At 32.7% G+C, this 25,778-nt stretch overlaps 3 protein-coding genes across 4 annotated transcripts; 1 reads left to right on the top strand and 2 right to left on the bottom strand.

Annotated features, from left to right (window-relative positions):
• Positions 1-6,895: 6,895 nt before the first annotated feature.
• LOC145584926 (putative inactive receptor kinase At3g02880) lies at positions 6,896-10,429 on the top strand. Its single transcript, XM_081641712.1, has 2 exons — positions 6,896-8,486; positions 9,448-10,429. The coding sequence occupies exons 1-2, from the start codon at positions 7,109-7,111 to the stop codon at positions 10,080-10,082; spliced, it is 2,013 nt and encodes a 670-aa protein (XP_081497838.1). The 5' UTR covers positions 6,896-7,108; the 3' UTR covers positions 10,083-10,429.
• A 3,332-nt stretch (positions 10,430-13,761) lies between these two features.
• Positions 13,762-19,582, bottom strand: LOC145584925 (ADP-ribosylation factor-like protein 8c). 2 transcript variants are annotated; one of them, XM_081641711.1, is made up of 7 exons: positions 19,512-19,581; positions 19,348-19,429; positions 15,408-15,489; positions 15,296-15,328; positions 15,101-15,222; positions 14,284-14,445; positions 13,762-14,167 (listed from the first exon to the last, which is right to left on the bottom strand). In XM_081641711.1, the coding sequence occupies exons 2-7, from the start codon at positions 19,383-19,385 to the stop codon at positions 14,050-14,052; spliced, it is 555 nt and encodes a 184-aa protein (XP_081497837.1). In that variant the 5' UTR covers positions 19,386-19,429; positions 19,512-19,581; the 3' UTR covers positions 13,762-14,049. The 2 variants fall into 2 exon arrangements, with proteins under 2 accessions (XP_081497837.1, XP_081497836.1); XM_081641710.1 differs by having other exon boundaries at positions 19,348-19,582.
• Positions 19,583-24,523: 4,941 nt separating this feature from the next.
• On the bottom strand, positions 24,524-25,132 carry LOC145583910 (uncharacterized). Its single transcript, XM_081640861.1, has one exon. The coding sequence runs from the start codon at positions 25,130-25,132 to the stop codon at positions 24,524-24,526; it is 609 nt and encodes a 202-aa protein (XP_081496987.1).
• Between the last annotated feature and the right edge of the window lie 646 nt (positions 25,133-25,778).

Genomic DNA, 25,778 nt, shown 5'->3' with positions numbered 1-25,778 from the left:
ACACTAATCGAGTAACTCCTATAACAAGGACAAATTAACTCCGACCTGCAACACTAACGAATAACTCCTACCAAAGTAACCCTCATAATGATTGTCCATGTCGTGTGGCCAGACACATATAAGAATTTATCTAATTTTTCTGATTTAAAATTAAAAACAAAAAAATATGAATTTTTTTTGGTTTCTTTTTCATCCAGTTAGATTTTAAAGAACATATTTTTCTTTTTGTTAAAATAGAATATTCAATTTGACCTAGGTCTAAGCCTCTAAGGACCTAACTAGTACTCTGTATTAATTTTGTTAGATAATAATTGGACAGTCTTGTATAAGGCGGGTGTAAGTTAATTTTACTGTAAAACGGTCAGTTTGAGGGTAACTTTATGGTAACTTTAACCTTTTAAAGGGTAACTTTTAATTTGTTATTGGTTTGAATTTTATTTTAATGTCTAATTTATTTAGATTCATTTTTTTAAAACCAAGTTTCTTATAAATTCATGATTACATAATATAAAGACTAAATAAAAATTAAAAATTCAACCTTTGCACTTTCCTCTCTAAAAAATTCAACTTTCACTTAATCCTACAAAAACCCAATCTTTGTATCCCACCTTTACTAACAAATCCATTTGACCTTTGACCTGTTAAACAGGTTAATAAGATTTTTTTTAATTCTCTTACTTTCCTTTCTCACTCCTCCCTCCTCAATAACAGAAATAACCCACCAACTCCTCCACCACACAACAACCCACCAATTCCTCCACCACAAAAATGGAAACAACCACAACAACCCACCGCATCAAAAATTGCAGCCCTTGCTCGCCTCCCTGCCTGAGACCCCAAGCCACACCCAACTGCTGCCTTTAAACCCCAAGCGCCACCCTCCTACCGCTCTGAAACCCAACCCCGCACCACTGCCCACACTACAATCAAAGCTCCAACAACAAGCAGCCCAAGAATCACTATCCATAATTAATTTTTTTTTTTTTTTTCAATTTTTGGGTAATTTATTTTAATTTATGTTTTGGGTTTTATTGTTGGGAAATTACAGACGTTTTTATGGGGTTGGAGGATATTGAAGGAGATGGTAATATAAGGCGGTGGTCGAGGTGGAGAAAGAGTCGGGCCGGGGTAGGGGCTGGGGGTCAGTTTAGGGTCGCCGGCAATTGGGGGATGACTGGGCGCGAACGGGGAAGTTGTGCCGTGCGCCGACAGCGAAGGGGAAGGGGAAAAAGGTGGCTGATTTGTGGAGGTGGTGGTGTTATTGGCTGGTTGGGGGAATGGTGGTTGTCAAGGGGTTGATGGATTCTGGTGGCCGATGGGGATGGAGTGGTGAAGGAAGGAGGGTGGGGCTGGGTTATCTGAATTTTTTTTTTTTTTAATTATTTTTGTTTTTTAATAATTAAAAAAAATAATAGACCTATTAATAGCTGACATGTAGCATAAAACTTACAAAAACTGGTCATCAATAGATAATGGATCTGTTAGTGAAGGTGGATATAAAATTTGGATTTTTGTGGAATTAAATGAAGGTTGGATTTTATAGAGAAGAAAGTTTAAAGGTTGGATTTTTAATTTTCATTTTTCCTATGATTAATCTTATTAATTATAAATTAGAAAAATAATAACTTTTTTTTAATATAAAGGGTAACTTTAAATATTCTAAAGATAAGTTTAACCTATCTTATAATAAATTAACTTACATCCGTTTTTTTTGGAGAATTTGTGTAATCAGACAAACTCTCCTAGTCTACTTTAATATAGCCCTTTTTATAGGCCAATAATCAAAATTTTGTCAATGTCCAGATTTCTACCTTGATATCATGATATAATTGTCTTTGCCAAATTGGTAAAAAGTTTTGTCATTTTGGCAATGTCGTAGAAACTTGTTACTTACTCAATACTCACCCTACTCGTAAGACACGGTTAACGTCAACTAAGCCTACACAATAGGAATTAAACAATCCATTTTGTATCTCGAATACCATAATGTTTTCTTAAAATTTGTTCTGTATCATTCAATTATATTATTTATTTATTATACATTCGAGAAACTTATACAAATTGCATGTATAATACTATTGTTATATCATAAAGAAATGATTGAAATATGTACATAAAATAAACACATAATAATGGACCAGCTACTACACTTAAATAGCTTGCTGGCTCTTGGCGGTGGATACGAAGATGTGTTTCGCTTTTGTGAGGAACTTTCGAAAATCAACAACATATAAAAAAAAAAAAAATCAATTTTTTATTTTATTTTATTTTATTTTATTTTGTATTTTTATAATTTTTTTTTTAATATACTATTAGAATTATTTATGTTGGTGAGTGTACGATGTAATTGTTTATTGGTGTAAAGTTGAACCTAATGGTTTAATGTGTGACTGTATCTTATTAAGATACTTGGACAAAAAACGGTGCATAAGCCGTCGAGCCTCTTGCAATTATAAGTTCATAACTTTATTATGAGTTGGTAGGTGTTGGATATTCGCCATATTGGTGTTGCGAAAGATACTAAAGATTTGATATTGGAGTGTATGATGGAGTAGGGAATATAATGTGTGAAATTTTTGGGAAATAAATATACGTCACATAAATTATGTCACATATAATATTTCTTAATATAATTATGCCACACAAATAATAATATAATTATGCCACACAAAATATTTCTAATAGATAGCTGAATATTAATTTTATCGCTATTCATTATAAACTTGCAAAGCCCTGTTCTTTAGAGTTGTTCTGCTCCGCAGTGTGTGGAAGCCTAGCCCTGCTATGCTCTGCTGAAATCTGCTTTGCTCTGATTTGTCCTGCTCAGCTCTGCCTAAAAGCTTAAAAGAACAGGGCCCAAGTTTATTAACAAGTACCTTTTTTGAATAGTTATTAACAAGTACTTAATAAGCTAATACACACTAAAGATGAGAATTAGCTAGAGACTAGGTAAGGGCTTGTTCTCTTCAGCTTACTTTCAGTTAAGTTAAGTTCAGTTCAGCTTCAATAAATTCAGTTCATTTTAGTTCAGTTCAGTTCAGTTCTTAATTCCTTCTCTCATAAACTATTCAGTTCAACTCAGTTCAGTTTAGTTCAGCTCCAATAAGTTCAGTTCAGTTCAGCTTAGTTTAGTAAATCAGAACAGGCCTTAAGTCTATGCGACATAACATGACTTAACATGAAATTGAAAATAGCAAGGCGTGTCATGAAAGTGTCAAGACATGGGCCTGGACAACAAAAGGTGAAAATGGACGAAAATGGAGAGATTGTATATTTATGAAATTAGAACTTTATTCTCACAATATTTGAGAAATTAATTAGCCACCTCTTGCTTGGTCATTCAAAATTCCTATGAATTACAACTTTTGTAGAAGCACCAAATAACTTAGGGGTTGTTCACATTTACTGAACTGAGATAAACTGAAATCATTGGAGCTTAACTGAACTAAACTGAATTGAGCTAAAATGAATACTTTATGAGAGAAGGAAATTATGAACTGATTTGAACTGAACTAATTGGAGTTGAAGTGAACTGAAATTAAGATGAAGTGAACAGGCCCTTAGGGCCATTTCAAAGGAATTGTGTGAAGGAAATTATTTCCCATGAAATTAATTTCCATGTTGACCAAACGAGCACTAAAGTATTTTACTATCAATATTATTTTACGTAGTTTTAATTTTATTTATTGAAACTATGAGTAGAGTTGTAGAGGTAGTGTCAATTCGAGCGTTCGGGTTGGTTCGGTAAGGTCACATCAGGTCAGATCTATTTCAAACGTGAATTTTGCTAAATTATTGTATTCATATCAGTAAAAACATAAATCAAAATTTTTCAAATTAGATCAATAAGGTCAGTTTTTAACACCTCTAAACATAACAAAGAATCATGGTTTCCAAAAGTATTAGTCCCTATTACATCAATCAAATCCAATATAAATTTATCACAAACCAAGACCAAAAAAAGTAATTTTAACCGAATTCATGTTCCAATCCTTAAAAACCCCTGAAAAAGATAAAGAATCGTGTTCCTCGTTTTCAGTTTCGCCACAAATTAGTGCAGTACCAATAAGTCAATCACTAAAACAAAACATAAATGAGAAAGAAATTAAACTTAGGCCAGTTTACATATTCGATAAAGAAAAAGAAAAAGAAAAAGTATTGTTTTTAAGCAGAAGACAATGACCACTGACCAGCAATCAAACAACTAATCTTCCAACCCATTAACTTTTTTTATTATACTTTAATTTTTTTCATTTTTTAATCCTCCGTTTCAAAAGGACCTGAAATACTTGTAATAGAAATTCATTACTCTCTGTCCCTGATTTCACAAGTGTAAAAATGTAAAATCCCAAAACATAAGCTGATGATAATTAATACGGAGTAGGTGCCTAATGTATTTTGTAAATTTTTTAACAATTGCATAGTATTAACGCATTATATGGGTTGGGGCCTTGGGGGAACTCTCCACCATGACTGAACATATACACTATGCGTGAAGATTTAGAAGATTTTTAGGGTGTATATTCGGATTTTTTTTTTTTTTTTTAAAAAAAAAAAAAAAAAGGAAAATTAAATTGCTTTCGGCCTAAATGATCAAGAAAATTGAAATTCTACTAGGAGCTTATTCTCTTTAGCTTAATTTCAGTTCAGTTCAATTTAATTCAGTTTCAATCAGTTCATTTCAGTTCGGTTCATAATTTTCCACTCTCATAAACAATTCATTTCAGCCCTATTTAGTTCAGTTCAACTCCAATTAGTTCAATTCAGTTTAGTTCAATAAATCAGAATAGACCCTAAGTCGCTTAGCATGGAGGAATGAAAATTTGGGGAATAGAGGGTGTGTAAGTGGGAATGAGAATTGTGGATCATTAAATATTCTCAATCACTTGTTTGACATATTAATGGATATGAGATTGAAAACTAGTTTTTGGGCCCGGGCGATGTCCCGGATTATTATATGAAACTGATCAGTAATATATGTTGTAATTTATGGTTCAATTTTCTTCTAATTAAATTTGTTGTTTATAATGTCATATGTTATATATTAATATTTTGTATTCAAAAGACCACATAAAAATCACGTAGCTTGGTGGTAAGACAATTAGTTCTAGAATTAGAGATTTTGAGTTCAAATCTTGTGGTGAACTATTTTATTTTATTTTTATTTTATTTTTTATTATTATTGTTAGTGCATGACACATTGACATGTAATGAAAACAAATAGAAGGGAGAGCCATATGGCGTTATGAGTAGTTGCATGGGTGATGTGGCGTAGTGAGGAGAGTTCAAATCTTATACTATTTTATAATAAAAAAATAGTGAGTAGCCCGGGCGTTGCCTTAGAATACTACTTTTATAGTTGTGCAACAACTAATTTTTACGAGCATTTAATAATATGTAGTATGTATTTTCAATACTTTTATAGTATAATATTATTTAGTGTGCAACATTAAAGCATAATTGGCTATTAGCCTAGATGGTTAGACAATAATCTCTCTTCCAAGAGGTCAAGTGTTCAAACCCTTTTATTTATAATTCAGTTCAGCTCGAATCAGTTCAATTTAGTTCAACTCAGTTCAATAAATGTCAACATGCTCTAAACTTGAGAATTCTCACTCTTTGATCCGATCATTTCCACCAAACAATGCCCATTCCCATTCTGTAATGTAATTCCCATCAATCAAACATTGGTTTATGGAGATTGGGTTTTTATAATCTCATTTCCAGCCCATAATCCCACAAATCAAACAATAAATTTTTTTTCAAAAAACAATATAAGAGATGGGAGAGGTATACGAACATATCAATACCTGAAGACTGAAGTTATGCATTACACAATTTACAAATCGTATTTACTTTATCTATTTATTTATTTGAGAAAAAAAAAATTAGGGAATTAAAAATTTATCAATTTGTAGATCTTGACAAAATCATAAAAGATTTATTTATTGATATTGTTGACATACTTACAAAAATAAAATAGTTTAGACCATTAGATCAAATCTTGAAAATTAAGAAAGGCAATCGAATTTAAAGATTTGATATTGTTTATTTATTTTTTTTCATTTGATTATACAAATAAAACAAACAGTATGCAACTTTTACAATTATTAATTATATAAAATCCAAAATCTATTCGCAATTAGTATGTGAGTGTTCCTGTTCACTTCACCTTAAAAAAATAACATTCAGTAAAATTAATTTCAATTCAGTAAATTTAATTTCAGTTTAGTACAAATAAGTTCAGTTTAGTAAAATTAGTAAACTTAAAGAAAAAATATAATAGAGAATCGGTAAAAATAATTTAAGTTCAGCAAAAATAATTTCAATCCAGTAAAAATAATTTCAGTTCAGCAAAAATAAGGTGAAGTGAACGGGGCCTTATAGTTTGTTTATATTACTTTGCAAAGAAAAAAAAAATTAAAAAAATTAAAATTAATACTTCCTCTATCCCCTATGGCTAAATTTTAGTTACAAAATGTTCACTCCATTTGTATTTTCCAACAACTATTAATATTAATTTTTTTTTACCAAAATTTCCTTTGATTTGCAATGATATTTGTGTAAATTTAACTTTCCCATCTCTTTCCAATGTACTTAAATTACTACTTATTCATGTGTTATTAGTTTCCGTGAAAATTGCCCATAAGGAACTATCAATAAGAAACGGAGGGAGTATGTAAATAGTAAAAAAAATATTTTATTTTAAGACGAAAGGAGTAGAATAAAGTTAAGGACCCATGTTAAGTACTTACGGTATAATATTTATAAAGCGGAGAAAGTATAACGCGAATCTTAAAGAAAAATATTAAATACAATAAATACAACTAATAAGTACACAGCAGTGAGTCCGTAGTTTTTAATTAACTCGGTAACCCCACTTAAACCAATCTTCATCTCCAATCTCTCCTTCCACACTTTCTATAATCTATACTCTCTCTATAGTCTCTAGTCTGTCTATACACACTGTCCCCTCTCTTTCTCTCTCCTTCTCTCCGTGTGGAAAAATGCAACGTATTACCGTTTCCAACAATTAAACCAAAACCAAAACCCAAACCCAAACCCAAACCCAAAACTCTCTCCGATCTCCTCCTCTTCTCCAACAACAATGAAGTCAACCACCAAACTCCGACCACAACCACCCTTACTAGTCGTTTTACTTGCCATCACCTTCGCTCTCTCCCTCCTCCCCTCCGCAACCCCCGCCGACGCCAACCCCTCCGACTCCCGCGCATTGTCCGCTCTCAAAGCCGCCCTCCCCGGCCGCTGGAACACCTCTTCTTCCAACGCCTGCCAATGGCAAGGCGTAAAATGTAATACAAACGGTCGTGTTGTCGAGCTGCACTTGCCCGGGGTCGGATTAATAGGTCGAATACCGAACAATGTTTTGGGGAATCTTACTTCGCTTAATTTTTTATCTCTGAGGTATAATGCGTTGTCCGGGAATATTCCGAATGATTTCTCTTCATTGTCGCAGCTTCGGTACCTTTATCTTCAGCATAATAATCTTTCCGGCGAGATTCCGGCGGTTTTGTTCTCGATGAAGAATTTGTTCCGGCTTGATTTGGCTGGGAATAGATTTTCCGGTGGGATCCCTTTAGGGTTTAATAATCTGACTAATTTAGCTACATTGTATTTACAGAGTAATCAATTGACGGGTTCGATTCCAGATTTGAAGATTGGTAATCTTAAGCAGTTTAATGTGTCTCATAATTTGTTAACTGGGAGTATCCCTTCGCAGTTTTGTGGGATGCCATCGACGGCGTTTGAAGGGAATTCGCTGACGGCTTGTGCTGCTACTGCACCTTCTGCCAACCCGAATGATAGTGGAAATGGTGATGGTGGGGAGAAGAAGAAGAAAAAGTTGTCTGCTGGGGCGATCGCGGGGATTGTAATTGGTTGCGTGATCGCATTGCTGGTGATTCTGCTACTGATTTTCTTCTGCTGCTGTAGAAAAAAGAAAAAGACTGAACAACAGCCTGGTACAAGGTCTGTGGATGCAGTTGCTGCTGCTGGTGCTACTGGTGGTGGTGGTGCTAAGCAATCTGATGTGGAGTCAGGGGCAGAGGAGCGAACTGCTGAGAGGAACGGTGAGAGCTCGGGTGCTGTGGCCGCGGCTGCTGCAGCTGCTGCTGCTAAATCCAGTGCTAAGAGTGGAGGTGGTGTGGACAAGACATTGGTGTTTTTCGGTAATGGGCCTAGAGTGTTCGATCTGGATGATTTGTTGAGGGCGTCGGCTGAGGTATTGGGGAAAGGCAACTACGGGACGACTTACAAGGCGTCGTTGGATAACGGGGTGGCGGTGGCTGTGAAGCGATTGAAGGATGTGACAGTAACGGAGAAAGAATTTAGGGAGAACCTCGAGGAGATTGGAAGATTAGAACATGAGAATTTGGTGGGTCTTAGAGCTTACCATTGTAGTGCTAATGAGAAGCTTCTAGTTTATGATTACTTCCCAATGGGCAGTTTGTCTGCTCTATTACATGGTAAGAAACTACTATTTTTTTCATGTGTTTCAATTTTTGTAGATTTTTGTTTAGTATTGTTGTTTGCTTTTGGTTGATTGAATGAATTATTATGTCTATTGTGAACTTTTTATTGCTTTCATGAATCATGATGATTATGCATTGCTCATGATTTCTGGATCTTTTTTCTGTTGTATACTATGCACTGCAGTTCTTATTGGACCTAAGTATGTTAGAAACAATACAATCATTTCGAGGTGTTTAGAAGTTCGATACATGGCTAGGAGTTCAAAATCCTTGCTGGTTTGAGACAACTACATTGATTATTGGAAATCTTGTTTTAATTACTAAAAGTGCTTGCTTGCGTTTTGAGTAATGATAAGTGTTTTTATATTCTGAGTCCATATTATATACAATCTCGGATTTGAGATCTGGTCAATGATCAAGCGCGTATTCTTATCTAGGGAGTGTAATCTTGTTGCTTAAGTTTTTTGGTGTTGATGTTCTTTGCTAATTTAGTTAGTGGGTGTCTATGAAGTTGGTTGTACATCAAGTTCATGCCTGGAAAATAGTGTATTGGGTATGTTGTGTTTTGGGGTTTCTACTTAAACTTTTATCATCTAACCTTCACCAAATCATAATTGTACACTAATTGTGTGGTATATCGTTAACATGAAGTTTAATGTCGCAACTGATGATTTGGCATTTGATGCTACTTGTTAGCTGTTGTTTTAATAAGTTATTTCGTTTTCTGTTGTGTCGTAGTTTGTAGCCTACAACAAAAGATCCGTTTAATAATATGTGCCCCACTTTCTTCTCAATTTCACAATCATGAATTGTTTGAGGATTTTGATGTTGACAATGTAGATATGTATGTATATTGAAAGTTCTTGCAGAAGATTTGCTTGTTTACAGTAAATGTAAATAAGGTTTACGACAGAAAATAACAGAAAATTTTGTCTTTTTTTTCTCTTTTCAATAGGTAACAGAGGAGGTGGGAGAACACCATTAAACTGGGAAACTCGGTCTGCAATAGCTCTAGGAGCTGCTCGTGGCATTACTTACGTCCATTCACTGAACCCCACAGCTTCTCATGGTAACATAAAGTCATCTAACATCCTTCTTACCAACTCTTATGAAGCTCGAGTGTCAGATAGTGGCCTTGCACAACTTGCAAGTCCAAGTGCAACTCCAAACCGTGTAGCTGGATATCGTGCACCAGAGATCACTGATCCTCGTAGGGTATCTCAGAAGGCCGATGTGTACAGTTTTGGTATATTCCTCCTGGAGTTGCTTACAGGCAAGGCTCCTACCCATGCTCTCTTGAATGAAGAAGGGGTGGACTTGCCACGGTGGGTGCAGTCCGTTGTTCGAGAAGAGTGGGCTGCTGAAGTCTTTGACATGGAGCTCCTAAGATATCAGAATGTCGAGGAGGAGATGGTTAAGCTCTTGCAGCTCGCAATTGACTGTTGTGCCCAATACCCAGATAGTCGACCATCAATGGGTGATGTAACCAGCCGCGTTGAGGAAATTTGCCAATCTACGTTATCGTCTGGACAAGACCCGCTTGCAGACATCATTAGTGATCCAGAAAATACACCTTCCAAACCAAGCTAATCCTCCCTATACAATCCGTGCCAGGTGCGCACATCCGTCCATCCAGCAACATTAATTGATAACAAACACTATCAATTCTTACAATTGTTTACCTCAATTATAGAAATATTCAAAATTGTTTGTTTATTCTTAAAACTCTCCTTGTTTGATTGAGATTCATTCCCCCCATCAACGCTCTTTGTGTACTTACTTTTCTCTTCTTTTTTCATTTTTTTTAATTTTTTAAATTCTTTTTTTTTTCCCCCCATTAATTTTGTTTATTTTCAGGAACCATTTATCTTTATTTTTCACTTGTAATTTTTTATTCCAATGTTTTTGTACTTACATTCAACATCATTGATTGTTGATTGTGTGGAGATGAAATGTGAATAATTCATAAATCCTCATTTTTTCTCTTTACTTTCATAATACCTTTTCTTATACTAGTAATATGTTATCGAGAGAAGTGTTCTATTGAACTGGAACCACGGGGGCCCTAGCCTCAAAGTGTCCCCGGTTGATTTTGTTGCCGTGATTAGATCCAATTATTCTTTGGTACCACTTTCCTAATACTATGTCCTATTTTTTTGTCTTCTAGGAATTTGCTTTTGATGCAAGATTAATTTGGTGAAACTTTAACAAAAACAAAAACGAAGTAGATAAAACATTGTTCTTTTGATGTGGAAAGAAGTTAGGGGAGTTGATTAGTTCTTTGAACAACCGAAAATGTTAGTCTTGAAAGTAAAAGTAATGTTGATTTCTTTTTCAAACAAAAAGTAGAATTTATTTTTAGATTAAACAACTACTTCCACTTTTAGTGTTTGATTCCTGTTTAGATGCATACAGGTGTTTGGAGGGCCGGATTAGATGTGATACCCACTTAATTGCACGTTAAGACAACGTGTTTATTGTATATTATGACTTAGCTTTATTCTCTCATCTTTTAATTGTGGGCCCTCTTGTCCTTTAACAACGTTCCCTTGGCCTAATACACCCAAAATGAAATTAGATACTGTAATGGCATATACATTATACAATGAGGTGAGGTGAGCATGGTATAGAGCTAGGCATGGGCAGCGCTAGCAAGCCAAGAGATATGGTACTAAGGAATAATTTTAGCCCTAATAGGTTGTAATTTGTTATTCGTTTAAAGAACTTCTTGTCAATGAATGTGATACTAAGGCAGGTTGTATATAAGAGATCGTGTAGGGTATGTCGTGCCGTGCCAATGAGTCCCTTGCAATTTTGTTTAACATTTATAAATAATGAGGTTTGTGTTAATTTACGTAAGTGATGTCTATGCATGATCCATCGATTTGTCTCTCATTTGATTGTCAGAGGAATAGCAGGCTAAATGTAGATATATTATAGGTGAATATATATAGGTCAAATGCGAATAAAAACTTATCATCTAAGAAATTATTCCAATTTTAAATTCCTTAATTTCATTGGTTTTGTCCTCCTACTATTAATTTTCATAATTTAAAATATACAAAGTAAATAAATAAGAGTTGTTGAATTAGTGTATACTCACCGGAGAACTTTTCATATTCATATAAGAATCATTCCTAGTAAATAATGTTTGTGGAATCAGTAAATAGTCAACCCCTTGGCCTTAAGGGTGATTTTTTCAAGAGTTTGGTAGAATGTTTGCGATCTTAGCCATTATCTACATACTACATCCAAAGATCCAATGGCGCCTAAAAAACTTGAACGTTACTTCTTCCGTTATAGGTTATACAAAAAATTGGAGTAACTTTTATATAATCTGCATGTCTTTACTTTTGTCTTTCTTTTTTTTTATTAAACTTTAAAAACAAATGTTGTGTTTTTAGACTTATCTCAATGTAAAAGTCAATATCAACTATTTTTAATTTTTAGTATTTAAAATTCAAGTTGTCTATTGAAAAAAATGTCATTCAAATTGTAGTACTTAACTCGAAACAGAGGTAGCATCTACCTAATTATAGAAGTATAATGCAACAACAACAAAAAAACAAAGCCTTAATCTCAAATTGATATGGGGTCAGCTAACATAAATTGTCATTATAACAAGCAGGATTCATTAGGAAAGTAAACAACATAGAGTGCAAATGTATTTTAAAAAAGTAAAAAAGCAAGCTAGGCAAGAGAAAACATAAAGAGTAAAATAAGCCAGTGATAAGAAAAATAAATTTGAAAAGTAACAAACAAAAGTATTTGGGAAAAAAATATAATTGCTAAGCAAGTAATATAAAAACACAAGGATTAAAATCAATGGAAATATAAGTTATATACTAATACACATGAGGGCTATAACCTATTCTAGGAGTAAAAAATTGAGCGCTACTCAGCACAGATTCTTGCCGGAATATACAAATGGATAGTGTTAGTTAAAGTTCTAAAATTTAAGGGTGGTGTAATTTTTTCACTTTTTTTTAAAGCAAATAGTTGACAAAATGATATATTTAGTGGTAGTTCCTAACATAATTTCCACAATTTAGCAATTTAATAAATTTCTAAACAAAAAAGTAATTCTAATAATAAAATGACTTAACATCGACAATGTAATAACAGGGGATGTTCTATTCAGCTTAATTTCAGTTCAGTTTAGTTCAGCTCAGTTCCTAATTTCCTTCCCTCATAAACAGTTCAGCTCGGCTCAATAAATGAGAACATACCCTTATATAAGGGATTCAACTGTTTATGTCAACAATTAAATAGCTTATATCAACAATTTTATAACTTTTATCAATAACTCAATTGCTTATTCAATTTCATAGAATAAGGCCTTGTTTAGTTCACCTTATTTTTACTTATTTCTGAAAAAATAAGTTCAGATTAAATCAGATCGAATCAGAAAAAATAAGTTCAAATCAGATCAGAAAAAATAAGTTCAAATCAGATCATCGTTTTATGTGCAGTTTTTTATCGCTAAATAACTTTAATTTTGTAATAAAAAAATTGTGAAAATTATATATTAATAAAATACACATTATTACGAATCTAACAAGATCGAACTTGATACATTTTTTCCTTATAGATTATCGTACATTTAAGGTCAAAGTTTAGTCAACTTAGACAATCAGATCAGATCAAACCAAACCAGATCATATCAGACCAGACTAGATCAAATAAGAAAAAATAAGGTGAACCAAACAAGCCCTAAGTTGAAAATTTAATGACTTATATCAACAATATTCAACATCACATTAATATTTTTTATTGAAATATCCAGCATATGATGCACAAATTATTTTAACATAAGGAGTATTTTCATTTTAAATTTCTACAGAATCTCAAAATATTTTCAACTCCAAAAACTTAACCACATTCCATTAAATATTTTTGCATACATTCTTCTGAATTAAAGAAATGATTCTTTTTTTTTTTTTTTGGTGCAAATGAGGGTCAAACCCAAAAACAGAAATTACACAACGAATCAAAACTCCCATGGCATCCTCCCTAAGTGCGTTCCTTATTTCATATGAAGTCTGAAAATACAACCACATTGTGCTATCCGAAACACAATACAAAAATTGACACAATTGTATTCAACCTATTAAGCTGCAATGGACAAATGATGTAAACAAGATCCTTCCTAGAATCCTAGGTAACAAGAAATGAAGAAAGCATTACTAGTATTATAAGTCCAATGATGTTAAGAAGAGTAAAGATTAGTCAACATATAATAAATAAATTATCAGCTCCAGGGGACTAATTGTCAAAGATTGCATTTATTGACGCACATGAAAATCAAATTTAATACATATTCAAAAAAATATATAACAGCCTAACACTTAAAACCAATAATAATAGCTTAGCATACATTAGCTACGTATAAGCTGGCAAATTGATTGAAGAGGCATGAAAATGGATCATAGTTCCTGCATCCTGATACGTCACGCTTACGTAATGCCAATTGAACTGTTTGTTTTGAACCACATATACCAATTAGATCAAACATACAATGACTAGCCTTTTTTTTTTTTTTTTTTTTGGCTTTCAATCATTTGGCAATTTTTGAATGCTTGATAAGCCAATCGATGACGCTGTCTATGTTTATGGAGTCCTTGCATGAGATCATGTAACAGCAAACTTCTCTATCAGTGATTGATTGTAAGCCTCTGTATTTCAGGGGGGAAAAAAAATCATACAAGCTAGAAACACATTCTAAATAGTTTAGTAATGACAAGTTAAGATAAGTTGAACCATAGCAGGAGTGCAAATTTAATGATCTTACAGCTGATCCATTAATGCTTGCTGTGTGAGAGCTTCTGACTTGTCAATTTTGTTGCCAAGAATGAGCAAGGGAATCCCAGTTAACGATGGCTTTTCCAGAAGTTCATGTAGCTCACTTTGGGATATCGGGATACTGTCTCTATCAGCAGCATCTACTACGTACCTACATGTGATGCAAAGAAGAATGAGTACTCTTCTGCTATTTGGCACCGAAATACAGATCAAAAAGACAGTCGCATAAATGTTGGACATAAGCATCTGGGAAGACTCAAATGTTCCAGAAGCGCAACCAAAGAAGAAAAGAATCTATTCTGCAATGAGTCTCATGAATCAAAATAAACTTATCTTGCTAGTCATTACTAAATTACAATAACTAAAAGTATAATGATGATGATAATACTAATTAAAAAAATGATTTCACACATATTTTAAGCTGAAGTATTTTTTTTCATTAAACATAAACACGAGGCAATTCAATGAAGACATGAATCGGCATGGTAACATAGTTTAGTAATCTGTATCGTTTAAAAGCTCGGAAGGCAATCAGAATCTAGTGGATTAAAATAAACATACACATAGGCTAGTTTGGGGTACAATGAGGAAAGGACAACGTCGAAAGAAAGAACCTACAGACACTGGTAGACTAAAAGGCAATTTTGTACTTGAAAAGATGTTCCCTTGGCAACGATTTGTTTCTATTTATTCAAGTTAACATATCAAACTTATAATCTTATCCCCCACATTGATTATCGCACTAACACAAAAAAAAAAGAGTTAAAAAGAGAAATGTAACAAGTCCATTGATTGAGAAGAATTACACAATTGCAGTGACACCACGACAATAACGCTCCCACATTGAGCGAAACCTCCTCTGGCCTCCAAGGTCCCAAAGCTTTATAGTCACGTTGCCCTTAGTAACTTTGCGCATATTAAATCCGACCTGGTTTTAAAGTGTAAGCTGTTACTTGCAAGATGATACACACTTTAAAAATTCTCTTTGTAAAGATACCTACAGTTGGAATCATGTCTTCACTGTATCCCCCTGTCTGTTAACAGATTAGCAAAAATGGTCAAAAGAATCCAAAAAAGTAAATGAAACAAGCAAAAAGTTATGCCAATACTCACAGCAATTGCGTTAACAAGGGATGTTTTTCCTGCATTTTGAAGGCCAACAAGGGATAGCTCCATTTCCTGCTTAAAAAATAAGCTGACAGACAAATACAAAAACAAGAAATTATGAGCTTCAAGCAAGCAATCATTATCTAACCCCTGCATTGCAATTGCAATTTTTATTTTGATAATATTAAACATGTATGAGTAGGATACAGAAAAACCTCAAGAAATTAGCTAAAAAAACACGACAAAATCACGATAGAAAGCTAAGTATAATGCCATAGCTACGCAAACTGACAATAAATGGGATTGGCCAACAAGATCTTCCATGGTTTCTTATAATCATTTCACCCCCTACAATTGACATTTGGGTTTTAGAAAAAGAGCTTGACAGCTTTATTCAAGTGTTGCATATAAGTTTCATGCAATCCGACCTTATTACTCAATCCAATTTAGCCAAATCAGACCCAAACAATAATCGATACAAAGAGCCCAATTATGTCAAGAACCAAATCGAACTAATCTAAAGATTAATACTCCATCTGTCCAAGAATACTTCACGGTTGACTATCAATGATTATTTTTAGAATAGTCATAGAATCAAATAAAATGATTGAAAGTGGACAGAGATATGAAAAAGCACCAGAGGCTTAAAAAAGAAAGATTAATCAACAATTCACAAAGAATAAGAGCTGGTAAAACAAAAGAAAAAAAATTAAGCAGCTTCAGTGCTGCTAAAAAAATTTACCAACTATTTTTCAAAATAGCAAATGATCATTTGCTATCTATCTCAATGTCTTGAGATTATGTAAAGACAACAAATAAGCCATTTACTTACCTTACCTCATAACCAGATTCAAATAAGCCAAATCAGACACAAATATTATTGATACAAAATAACCGAATTACATCAAGAACAAAATTTAACTAATCTGAAGACTAATAATCCATCCATTCTAGAATATACTTCATTGCTGACTTTGAAATGGTTTTTTAGAGCAGTCTTTAAATGTTAATAAAATGATTGAAAGTGCATGGAGACATAAAAATTTAGTAAAAGTTAAAGAGTAGGAAATGGTTGGTGTGATGGCAGGTGAAAATGGGAAATAAATAAATAAATAAATAAATTTAGTACTGACTTGTTCTTTCAATGGAAAGAATGGGACATTTATACATAGTATTGTCAAAGTTAATTGTGAGATGGATGGCGGAGCTAGAATTTTTAAGTAAGGGGGGCCAATATCATATCTATGTATGTATAATTTTGTAACTATATATTATTGAATTGATTACTTTTACTATAAAAAAAAATAAATTAGAATGCTCGTTGCAAGGTTTGAACTCTTGACATCTTATCCACTATGACATGGTAAAAACCAACTCCTCTACACTTAAACTTATAACAAGTATGTGCAAAATTAAATTTTATCTTGAGCCAAGGGGGTGGCCATGGCTCCCACCAGCCCCCCCTTGGCTCCACCCCTCAGAAGAACAAATATAACAATTAATCAACTGTTTTTATAATAAGTTCATTGACATCTGATAGATATTCCTGAATTAAACCAATACAACACTATATGGCTCATCACCCAACCAAATATAGCAAACTCAATCCAAACTTCCCATTAACTAGGTTTTTTACATGCTTCTCGTCTAGCAGTAAAAGATACCAAGTAATCAATTTTGCAACGCATAATAGAAATAATATACCAAAGGACTTGGTTCATTCATAGAATCTGCGATAGTTTATTCTTATAAAGAAAAAAAATAAATAAATAAATAAAACCCTTAATCTTTATAAGATAAGAAATAAGAAATGGAGTCTTAGTCAGACATATAAACAAAATGTCAACAAGCTTTACAAATTTCCAGCTTTTAGTATCTATTGTGTTCAGGGTAGAATTTAAGCATCCCTGTTACTGAAAGTCTAAAGTCTAAAGTCTTATACTGAGCTTGCAATTATATTTTGCACTCCTTCACTTCGCTCCCCCAACCCACCCCGCCAACCTCCTTTTAATCATCCCTACGCACCATAGGCACTTACAAAAGTTACAATTAACATTACGTCTTAATATGTTAAATTAGAAAGGAAGAAAAAAAAAAATCAATTCCCAAAAAATCAAAAGAGATGGGTTCATGTTTTAGTAAGATTCTACATTTAACCTCTTAGACTTGTAGAAAATATAAACTCACATAGGCATTGGAATTCTTACCAACTTCAATAAATTCAGCTCATTGTTAACAGCACAGGCAAGTTCACATAAATTGATTGATTAGTTTAAGATGGACATGTTGATCTTCATCTAGACAACTACACAGGCATGTCACTTGCAGCAGTGGCATATCCCTTTATGCTTGTATTTTTAACAAGCTAGAAGAAGACATTTCTTTTTCCTCAGGAGAGGAAGAAAAGCTTACGGTTAACTTTGATAGGAATTAACTATTAACCAAATTCAAGTCTTGAGATGCATAGACATAAAACCCCAATAGACCCTCAATCAGAAGTCTTTCCTCAAAATCAATACCCCGTTGTATTATTTGTAAACACTTTGCACCATTGACCATCATTGGTGAAATTTACGCAAGGAAAAACAAAACCATGTGAGATCTTGTCAGATTCATTTCACTATAATTTTTATCTTTTTGTTTTTGGTTTTTTAGGTTCAAAAACTTTTTATAATTTTTACAAATTAATAATCATAGATATTATTAATGATCTAATTTTGTATCAGCAAGCCTGAAATTCAAAATGTTAGCATCATAAAAAAAAAAATGGAGGCAATACCTTTTCTAGTTCATAGGTCACTCTTGAGGAAATTATAAAATCAAAATAAGAAATTTAGAAGATTACAAATCTAAGTCTCTTACAATAGGGTCAATATCACAATTAGAGCATCTTATTTAATTTCCTGGACAATAAAGTTCATCAATCTCATTAAAAATATTGCTTCATGTATACCATTGATGTGCTTGACCTGTTTTCCCAATAATACACTAAATCAATATGACCAAGAGACTACCTAGACAGCTTGTAAACCGAACCAAAAACAACATAAAAAGGACAAGTACGACAAATGAAAACAACCACAACGCATATAAAATGGTATCATTAGCGATAATGTCGATTTGAGCATCTTGTTTCCTAGGCAATGAAGGCTCATCATTCACGTTGAATCTATCTGTGCCATTAATGTGTTTGACATGTTCTCCCAAACACTTCACCATGGACTTTAAGTTTCGTATACACTTAATCAATAATGACCTAACAATTACATCATAAGATCCATACTCATTACATAATACATAGACAAAGTACTATAGTAGCATGTAGGATTCTTGGATATAATGGCATCAAGAAAAATTACACAAGTTCATTTTCATGTCTCTAGAGGATTCGGTGTAGGGAAACCGATTTCAGGCAAGATATTCAAGGTTACTATGATCTCAACAGAGGAGAGGCTTATAGAACAGCTTCATAAATCGTAATGTCGCATATTCGCTCTCCATTGCAATTTCGCTATCAATCATAAAAAGCTCACCGGAAAGTCGAGATGAGCATGAAGTTTGTCAAGTCTAACATGTCCACCGACTACTAGTGTTTTCAAAAAAATTGGAGGAATAAATTTAGACCATTTTTAGCTTACAGGTATTAGCCCTTCATCATACTTGGATTCCAAAAAACTAATTAACCTATGACTAAAACCAAATCCCTAAAATCTATAATCTCAAACAGCAGCAAAAGTAATATAATTGATGAATATGAAGTGATTATAAGTTTAGCATAAAAACTTCAATTTTTTCTCAACTAAACTAAACATAACTCCAATACCCAGATGCATAAAAACACAAATCAAAATCAAAATTCATGAAATTCATAAACATATTACAATAGCTTAAACAAAAAATTAAAAAGTTAAAAATTGGAAAAATCAAAACTTGAAGAAGAAATTACCTTCGGAGCCAGTTGAGTAGAGAATCCCAAAGACCCATAATTCAAAATCTAGGGTTTCGTGGAAGCAAATGCAAATGAAATCCTAAAAAGAAGAGCAAAATAATACCCAGAAATAAGAAAAGATTGAGAAATTCAAAGAAAAACAAGCAATGGAAACTTCGCACATTTGGCGCTTTCCTTTTTCTGAATAATACGAATGTTGTTACCAACTTGCCATTATCGGATGTACAAGTATGTGTTAACACCTCTTTTACACACATACACATTACATGAACATGTGGATCAGCCATATTATCAATCCATTTGCAAAATTGTGGTCTAGTCTGTTATGATTACATCCTTTACTTGGTCCAAAGTGGAGTGGTAGCCCTTTATCGATTATGTCTGATAGGCGGTTTACGACATTATGTACTCTCGGATTTTTTTATTCCTTTATTAATAGTTTGTCCGACCGTTATCTTCGGTACAAAAATAAAAAATAATTTAGAGGTACACATAGTGTACAATAGAATATTATACACCATTAATAATATTATGACAAATAAGCAGGTCCCATAAATAAAAGAGGAAAAATGAAATTTTAGGGGAGAAAATTAGGAGGGAAATTTTCTTCATCTTCCCACCCAAATGAACCTTGTGGCCGCGATATTTTCATATAGCGCCAAGTTGCCAACATTGTTTTGGGACTTGTAATTAGGAGAGAGAAAGTTATCTTCCTTTCCACCATTAGAGCAACTCCAATGGCAAGCTAATTTGACAATTAGTTTGCCATGCCACATAAGCTTTTAAGATAATTATCATTTTAGCTACTTTTTGCTCTAATGGCTAGCTATTAGTTTAATAGTAATTGTTGGATAGAAAATACATGGAAAAAGCTTAATTGGTGCAATGAGTATTTTATTTTGGCAAGTTTAATCCTCAAGCAAATTAGCTTGGCAATATTAATTTGCTTAGCCAAGCTAATTGAGTTTTCTAGCTCCAATGGTCAAGCTAGTAGTTAGGGAATTAATCAAATTGCAAGCAAGTCCCTACCTACAACCATTGGAGTTGCTCTTAGTTATCTTATCCCAAGTCTCTTTAAATTCTTCAATCTATTCTAAGCAAATTAATTCCCTTTCAAAAAATAAAAAAATAAAAAAAAATAATTTGTTTTATTATGTAATCTAACACCTTGGACGCCATTGTTTTATTATATATATATATATATATATATATATATATATATATATATATATATATATATATATATATATATATATATATATATATATATATATATATATATATATATATATTTTGGGTTTTGAAGATGATGATTCCAACTCAAACAATTGTAATCCTCCCATTGATAATGTTGAAGATTCAATTAGCAAGAAATTTATAACATCCTTTATAATTTCCATCTTAATTTTATTATATTTTATAGTTTTTGGGTATTTTTATAAATTAGTTGGATAATTGTTATGAACTTTGGGTATTTATTTTATAGATCTTATATAGTTCATTTGCTTATTAATTACGGAGTATATACAAATCATAGATGAGGGGAGATATGAACAACAACAAGGTTTATTGAATCATTAAACAATTTTTTAGGATCATTTTTTCTTATTTGGAATTAAAATTGTAATTGATGTTAAACTTAGCATATCTTTAAACTAGAATCATTCTAAATTTATTTTCACCCGGCCCTCTACTATTTTTAATGATTGAAGACATCACAAATAATTCACAATTTACAAACACGACACTCGCATAGTTTATTGACAACTTTTAGTAATTAAGTTCTAATATTTTTTTAATATCTTTTAATATAAGTAATTGAATCAAAATAAAAATTTATCACGGAGTATATTTCCAACTAGGTCAAAATCCCGTGCAATGCACGGTTGTTAAATATTACAAAATACTACATAAAGTACATAAAAAATATTTAGAAATAATTCATTTGAATATATATGGAATATGATTGTCAATATGAAAAGAAAATATCATAAGATATAAATAGTCACTTAAATTAAAGATTTTGCAAAAATAAAAAAAAATAAAAAATAAAAAAATAAAAAAGGTAAAAAAAACGGGAAAATTTGTTACAAGGTAATGACAAGTGTTATTAAGGATTTGCTTTTAGTATAGGTTAATAGATAGATAGATAGATAAGTCACGACTCACCAATAACTCATCATAATAGGAAATTTTTTTTTCCTCCATAGATTTTGACTTATTTTTTATAACAAATTATTTTAATTTTTTTTTCACAAATTTTACTTAGTATGTCAAAATAAAAAGCAGAGTTTTTATGTTTTTTGAGGAAAAAAGTTTGTGGTTAGTAGGAGTAAATTATGACATAAGCTTATTTTATTCAATAAGTCACAACTTATACGGTCAATAACTTCAAAATTTTATTTATAAACCTCGTTTTTGAATCAACATTTAAAAGACCATTAAATAATTTATAGGATCATTTTTGCAGTGTTGCACTAAATATGTGGTTGGTGTTGTACTTAACCCATTTCATTAATTAACTAGTATCATTTTAATTTTTTTGTACCCCTCCACTGATTTTTTGATACCCTTAGTGAATTATTAGTATGTGTTTTATATTGATGAATTAGTTGGCATAAATCCTACACATTTAAAAGTTTTGTCGTTAAATTGTGAGGTGCGATAAATTGTGTGGTGCGATATAACGAGAGATGAGTTACTCGTCCATACTACAATCATACATTAATTATTAACACAATGATCAATGTGTGAGGATTATAACGTTGATATATACGTGGTTGATAGACTTAGCCCCCTTCATTAGAGACGTGGTTGATGGACTTAACCCGTAGTGAGCTATTAGTAAATATTTTCATATTAATGGATTAGTTGGAATATCTCTCATGAAGTTTTTGTACCGTCTTTATGTCGTACAATAAAGAGCGATAACTTAATCATCCACATAACAATCATTTTTAATTTGTTATAACAACAACTGATGTGTGTATATTATATCGGAATAACATGAATTATCATGACAGTAAATGTATTTCGTGTATATTCTTAATGGCTTATATTTTATTTCAATTTTAATTTCCTTGATTTTTAATAATTTTTAAAAAATAATGCTTCTAATAAGTTCATAATAAAAGGTGTAATAATTTTATTTCAATTTCAATAAGTCACAACTTTGTCTCCTATAACTTTGAAATTAAATATTTTGAAGTCAATTTTTTAAATCCCACATTATCAATTGATTTGATCTACGATTGTGACAAGTTAATGGATAAGTTTTTAGGGTTATTTTATTTTATTTATACTATAGATGCGGCTGATTGAGATATAACTAGTATCATTTTGGATTAAATTAACCCTCCATCACATTTTCATAACCCTTGGTGAATTATTTATGTTTCACAAATACGAGTTTGATACATTAAATTTTTTTGAACAAATAAATGTTAAATTATTATGATTCAGTACATTTCTCTTGTCCAAATTAGATGGCTTAGCTTGGAAATTCGTTTTCCAAGGCTTTAATTTTTATAGCATTTAGATCCAAAGCAAATGGTCCTAAGAAAAAGTTATAAAAATAGCTTTGGATTGGATTTGAACTTGGGTCACGTAGCAAACAATAATTCCATAAACCAACTAAGCAAGGGTATTAGCACATTCTTTAATGAAATATATATTATTATGTATGACAACACTTGTGTGGATGTTAAGTAAATTTTATTATACCGTTAAATGCAATATGATACTATAAAATATAATATGATCTTTCTTAGTGCAAATTATTGTAGTTGGGATTTAGGAGTAAGGGTTTAGGGTGTTAAATAAAATAGGATAATAAAGGTATTTAAATTTCTTGTAATTTAAATTTCTTGTAATTATATATGTTATAATGGTATTGATTTTTGTTGTGGTTATATAATTTAGGGAAATTCTCATTGGTGAACTTTAGTTATTCCATTTTACAAGTGGTGAACATTCTTAAAATTAATTATCATTGGTAAACCTCACTTAGAACTAATAATAAAATGGTAACCTTAATTATAATATAAACTAATTATTTAACTAGTGTGGTTAAGTACAGGTGTAATTACTAACTTAGCCCTAAAAAATAGGATTTCCCTCCAAAATTATTTCCCTAATTCCCTCCTAAACTTCTATTATAAAAAATAAAAATAAAAAAAAATTCCCTCCTAAACTATTCCCCCCTCCCAGCGTCTTTATATTTTCCCCAATTTCCTCCAATTCGCATGAACCCTAACTTTTCCATTTCTTCAATTCTCTTTGTCTTCCAGCAATTACCCCCCAATTTCCACTAATGTCGATGAGGAATAGTCGTTCGTCTACTGGTAGGAAGGCAATCACCATGGATGACAACATTGCGTGGGTGAAGCGTACTCGTTGTGACTGTTCTCCTCCGCAAATTGCTGCTGTTATGATGTCAGAGACTATTAGGAACCCACGAAGGCTGTTCTTCAAGTGCAGAAGCTGCGATTTCTTTGCCTGGTTGAAGGAAGGGGATATAATTAGGGTCGGGGAGGAAATGGAGGTAGAGTCTAGTCGTTCTGTTCTGGGGGTAATTGATAGGGTAGATGAGCTGGTGAAATATTTGAAAATGATTGTGAAGGTGGCCCTGGTAATGTATTTTGTGCTTTTATTTTTAGTTTCTAAGTGATGATTAAGGTTGTACTGATGGTGGGGGTATGTTAGAACAAAGCTCATATCATGTAATGCATTTTCATGAATAAAAGCAAGTTATTTCACAACAAATTGTTAGCAAATATTACTGTTATTTGATTATGCTTAAAGTATTCAAGAACTATTGACAGAACTCACATGACAAAACTCACATGACAAGTAATTGAAATTAAACAGATATAATATTGCAAAAATGATCACAGGACAACTGCCCATGTTTTTACAGTTAACCAAACCATAATTCTTCAAAACATAACCAAAATAAAAAGGTTCATGGCAGGAATTCGCTACCTACAATTGTTTGATTACAAAAAAACAAGGCATCCATTACAATTATCTAAAAAGGCTGTGATGCTGAAACTCTTGACTTAGCCCTGGTCCTAGGTGACTATCTTAATGGCTGTGATGGAGCTACAACAGTAGCTGGCTCAGGTTGGCTTAGACTAACTCCTTTCCTTGTCTTTGGTGGTTGGTTTGAAGCTTACTTTGATGTTGTTCCAGATTTGGGTTGCTTTGAGCCTTGATTTGAAGCTTGTCCTGTTTTGGCCTTTTGTTTCTTAGTGAGCCCACCTTGACATGTTTGTGCATTATGGCCAAACTGTTGGCATTTGCCACATTTCATAGTCTTAGACCTTTTCCCCTTAGCTTGCTCACATTCCTCTCTCCTTCTGTTCCTAGTAGGCCTTCCAATCCCTCTCTTCATTGGTGGTGGTCCTATCTCTTCATATGTGCTGTCAGGCCATTGCTCAGGGTCTGGTATCACTTTTATGCTATGTGCATAGGTGAGCTTGTACCTTTGAACTGAGTACCACTCACTTATGTATTTCATTGGGTCATCATGTGAGTGCAAAATTGCCCTCATTGCATGTTTACAAGGCAATCCAGACAATTGCCATGCATTACACACACATGTTTTTTCCTTTAGATTCACAGCAAGTACAGATCTACCATCTAATACTTCAAACAATCCATCACCAGATTTCAAGCATTTACATGATCTAGACTCAAGCCTGATAACCTGAATTCTTTTCATTATGTTTGGGCAGAAATCATCAACCCATGTTTCACAAGCTTCCCTCCTAGTTGCCATTATTACCATAGTTAACCTCCTTATACCTACATACAAGGTAGAGTATACATATTAGCCTAAGTTATAGTTTCAAAATATACCATTTTTAATCAATAATGTTACCTTCAAGCAAGGTCAATACAGGTCTACATCTATCCACCCCCAGAGTAGAATTGAAGCTTTCTACAAAGTTTGATTTGTTGATGTCATTCTTGATGGCTGGATTGAATGCATGCTTTGTCCATGTTGACTGTGGGCCTAGTTCTGCAAGCCAAACCAAGGCTAGTGGATTTGCCTTCTGTATGCTGTCATTGCCTTCTTGAAAGTAAAAGGGTTGTATGCCCCAGCAGCTTTCCAAAATAGCTGAAACATAAGCAAGCCAGGAAACTGGCCTTTGAAATTCTTCACTAAATGCTTGCAACAGTATCTCCTCCCCACTTTAGGCCAAATTTCAGTTAGAGCTGGATCAATACCCTACAAAAACAACACAAGCAATGATATTAGGATGATGATCATATTCACAAATCAATACATAAATGTAGCTTTTTTACCTTTTTCCTGTCAGAAAGTATGCACCATTGATCTCCTCTTCCAGAATCTTGTAAAGCATTTTTCAGATGCCAAAGGAAGAATTTCCAGCTGTCAGCATTTTCAACTCCCACAATTG

The sequence above is a fragment of the Chenopodium album genome, chromosome 16, assembly GCF_948465745.1.
Source record: "Chenopodium album chromosome 16, dcCheAlbu1.1, whole genome shotgun sequence".
NCBI classification, from domain to species: Eukaryota; Viridiplantae; Streptophyta; class Magnoliopsida; order Caryophyllales; family Amaranthaceae; genus Chenopodium; species Chenopodium album.
Note: the sequence above shows the minus strand (reverse complement) of the source record. Positions and strands in the feature narration are given on the sequence as shown.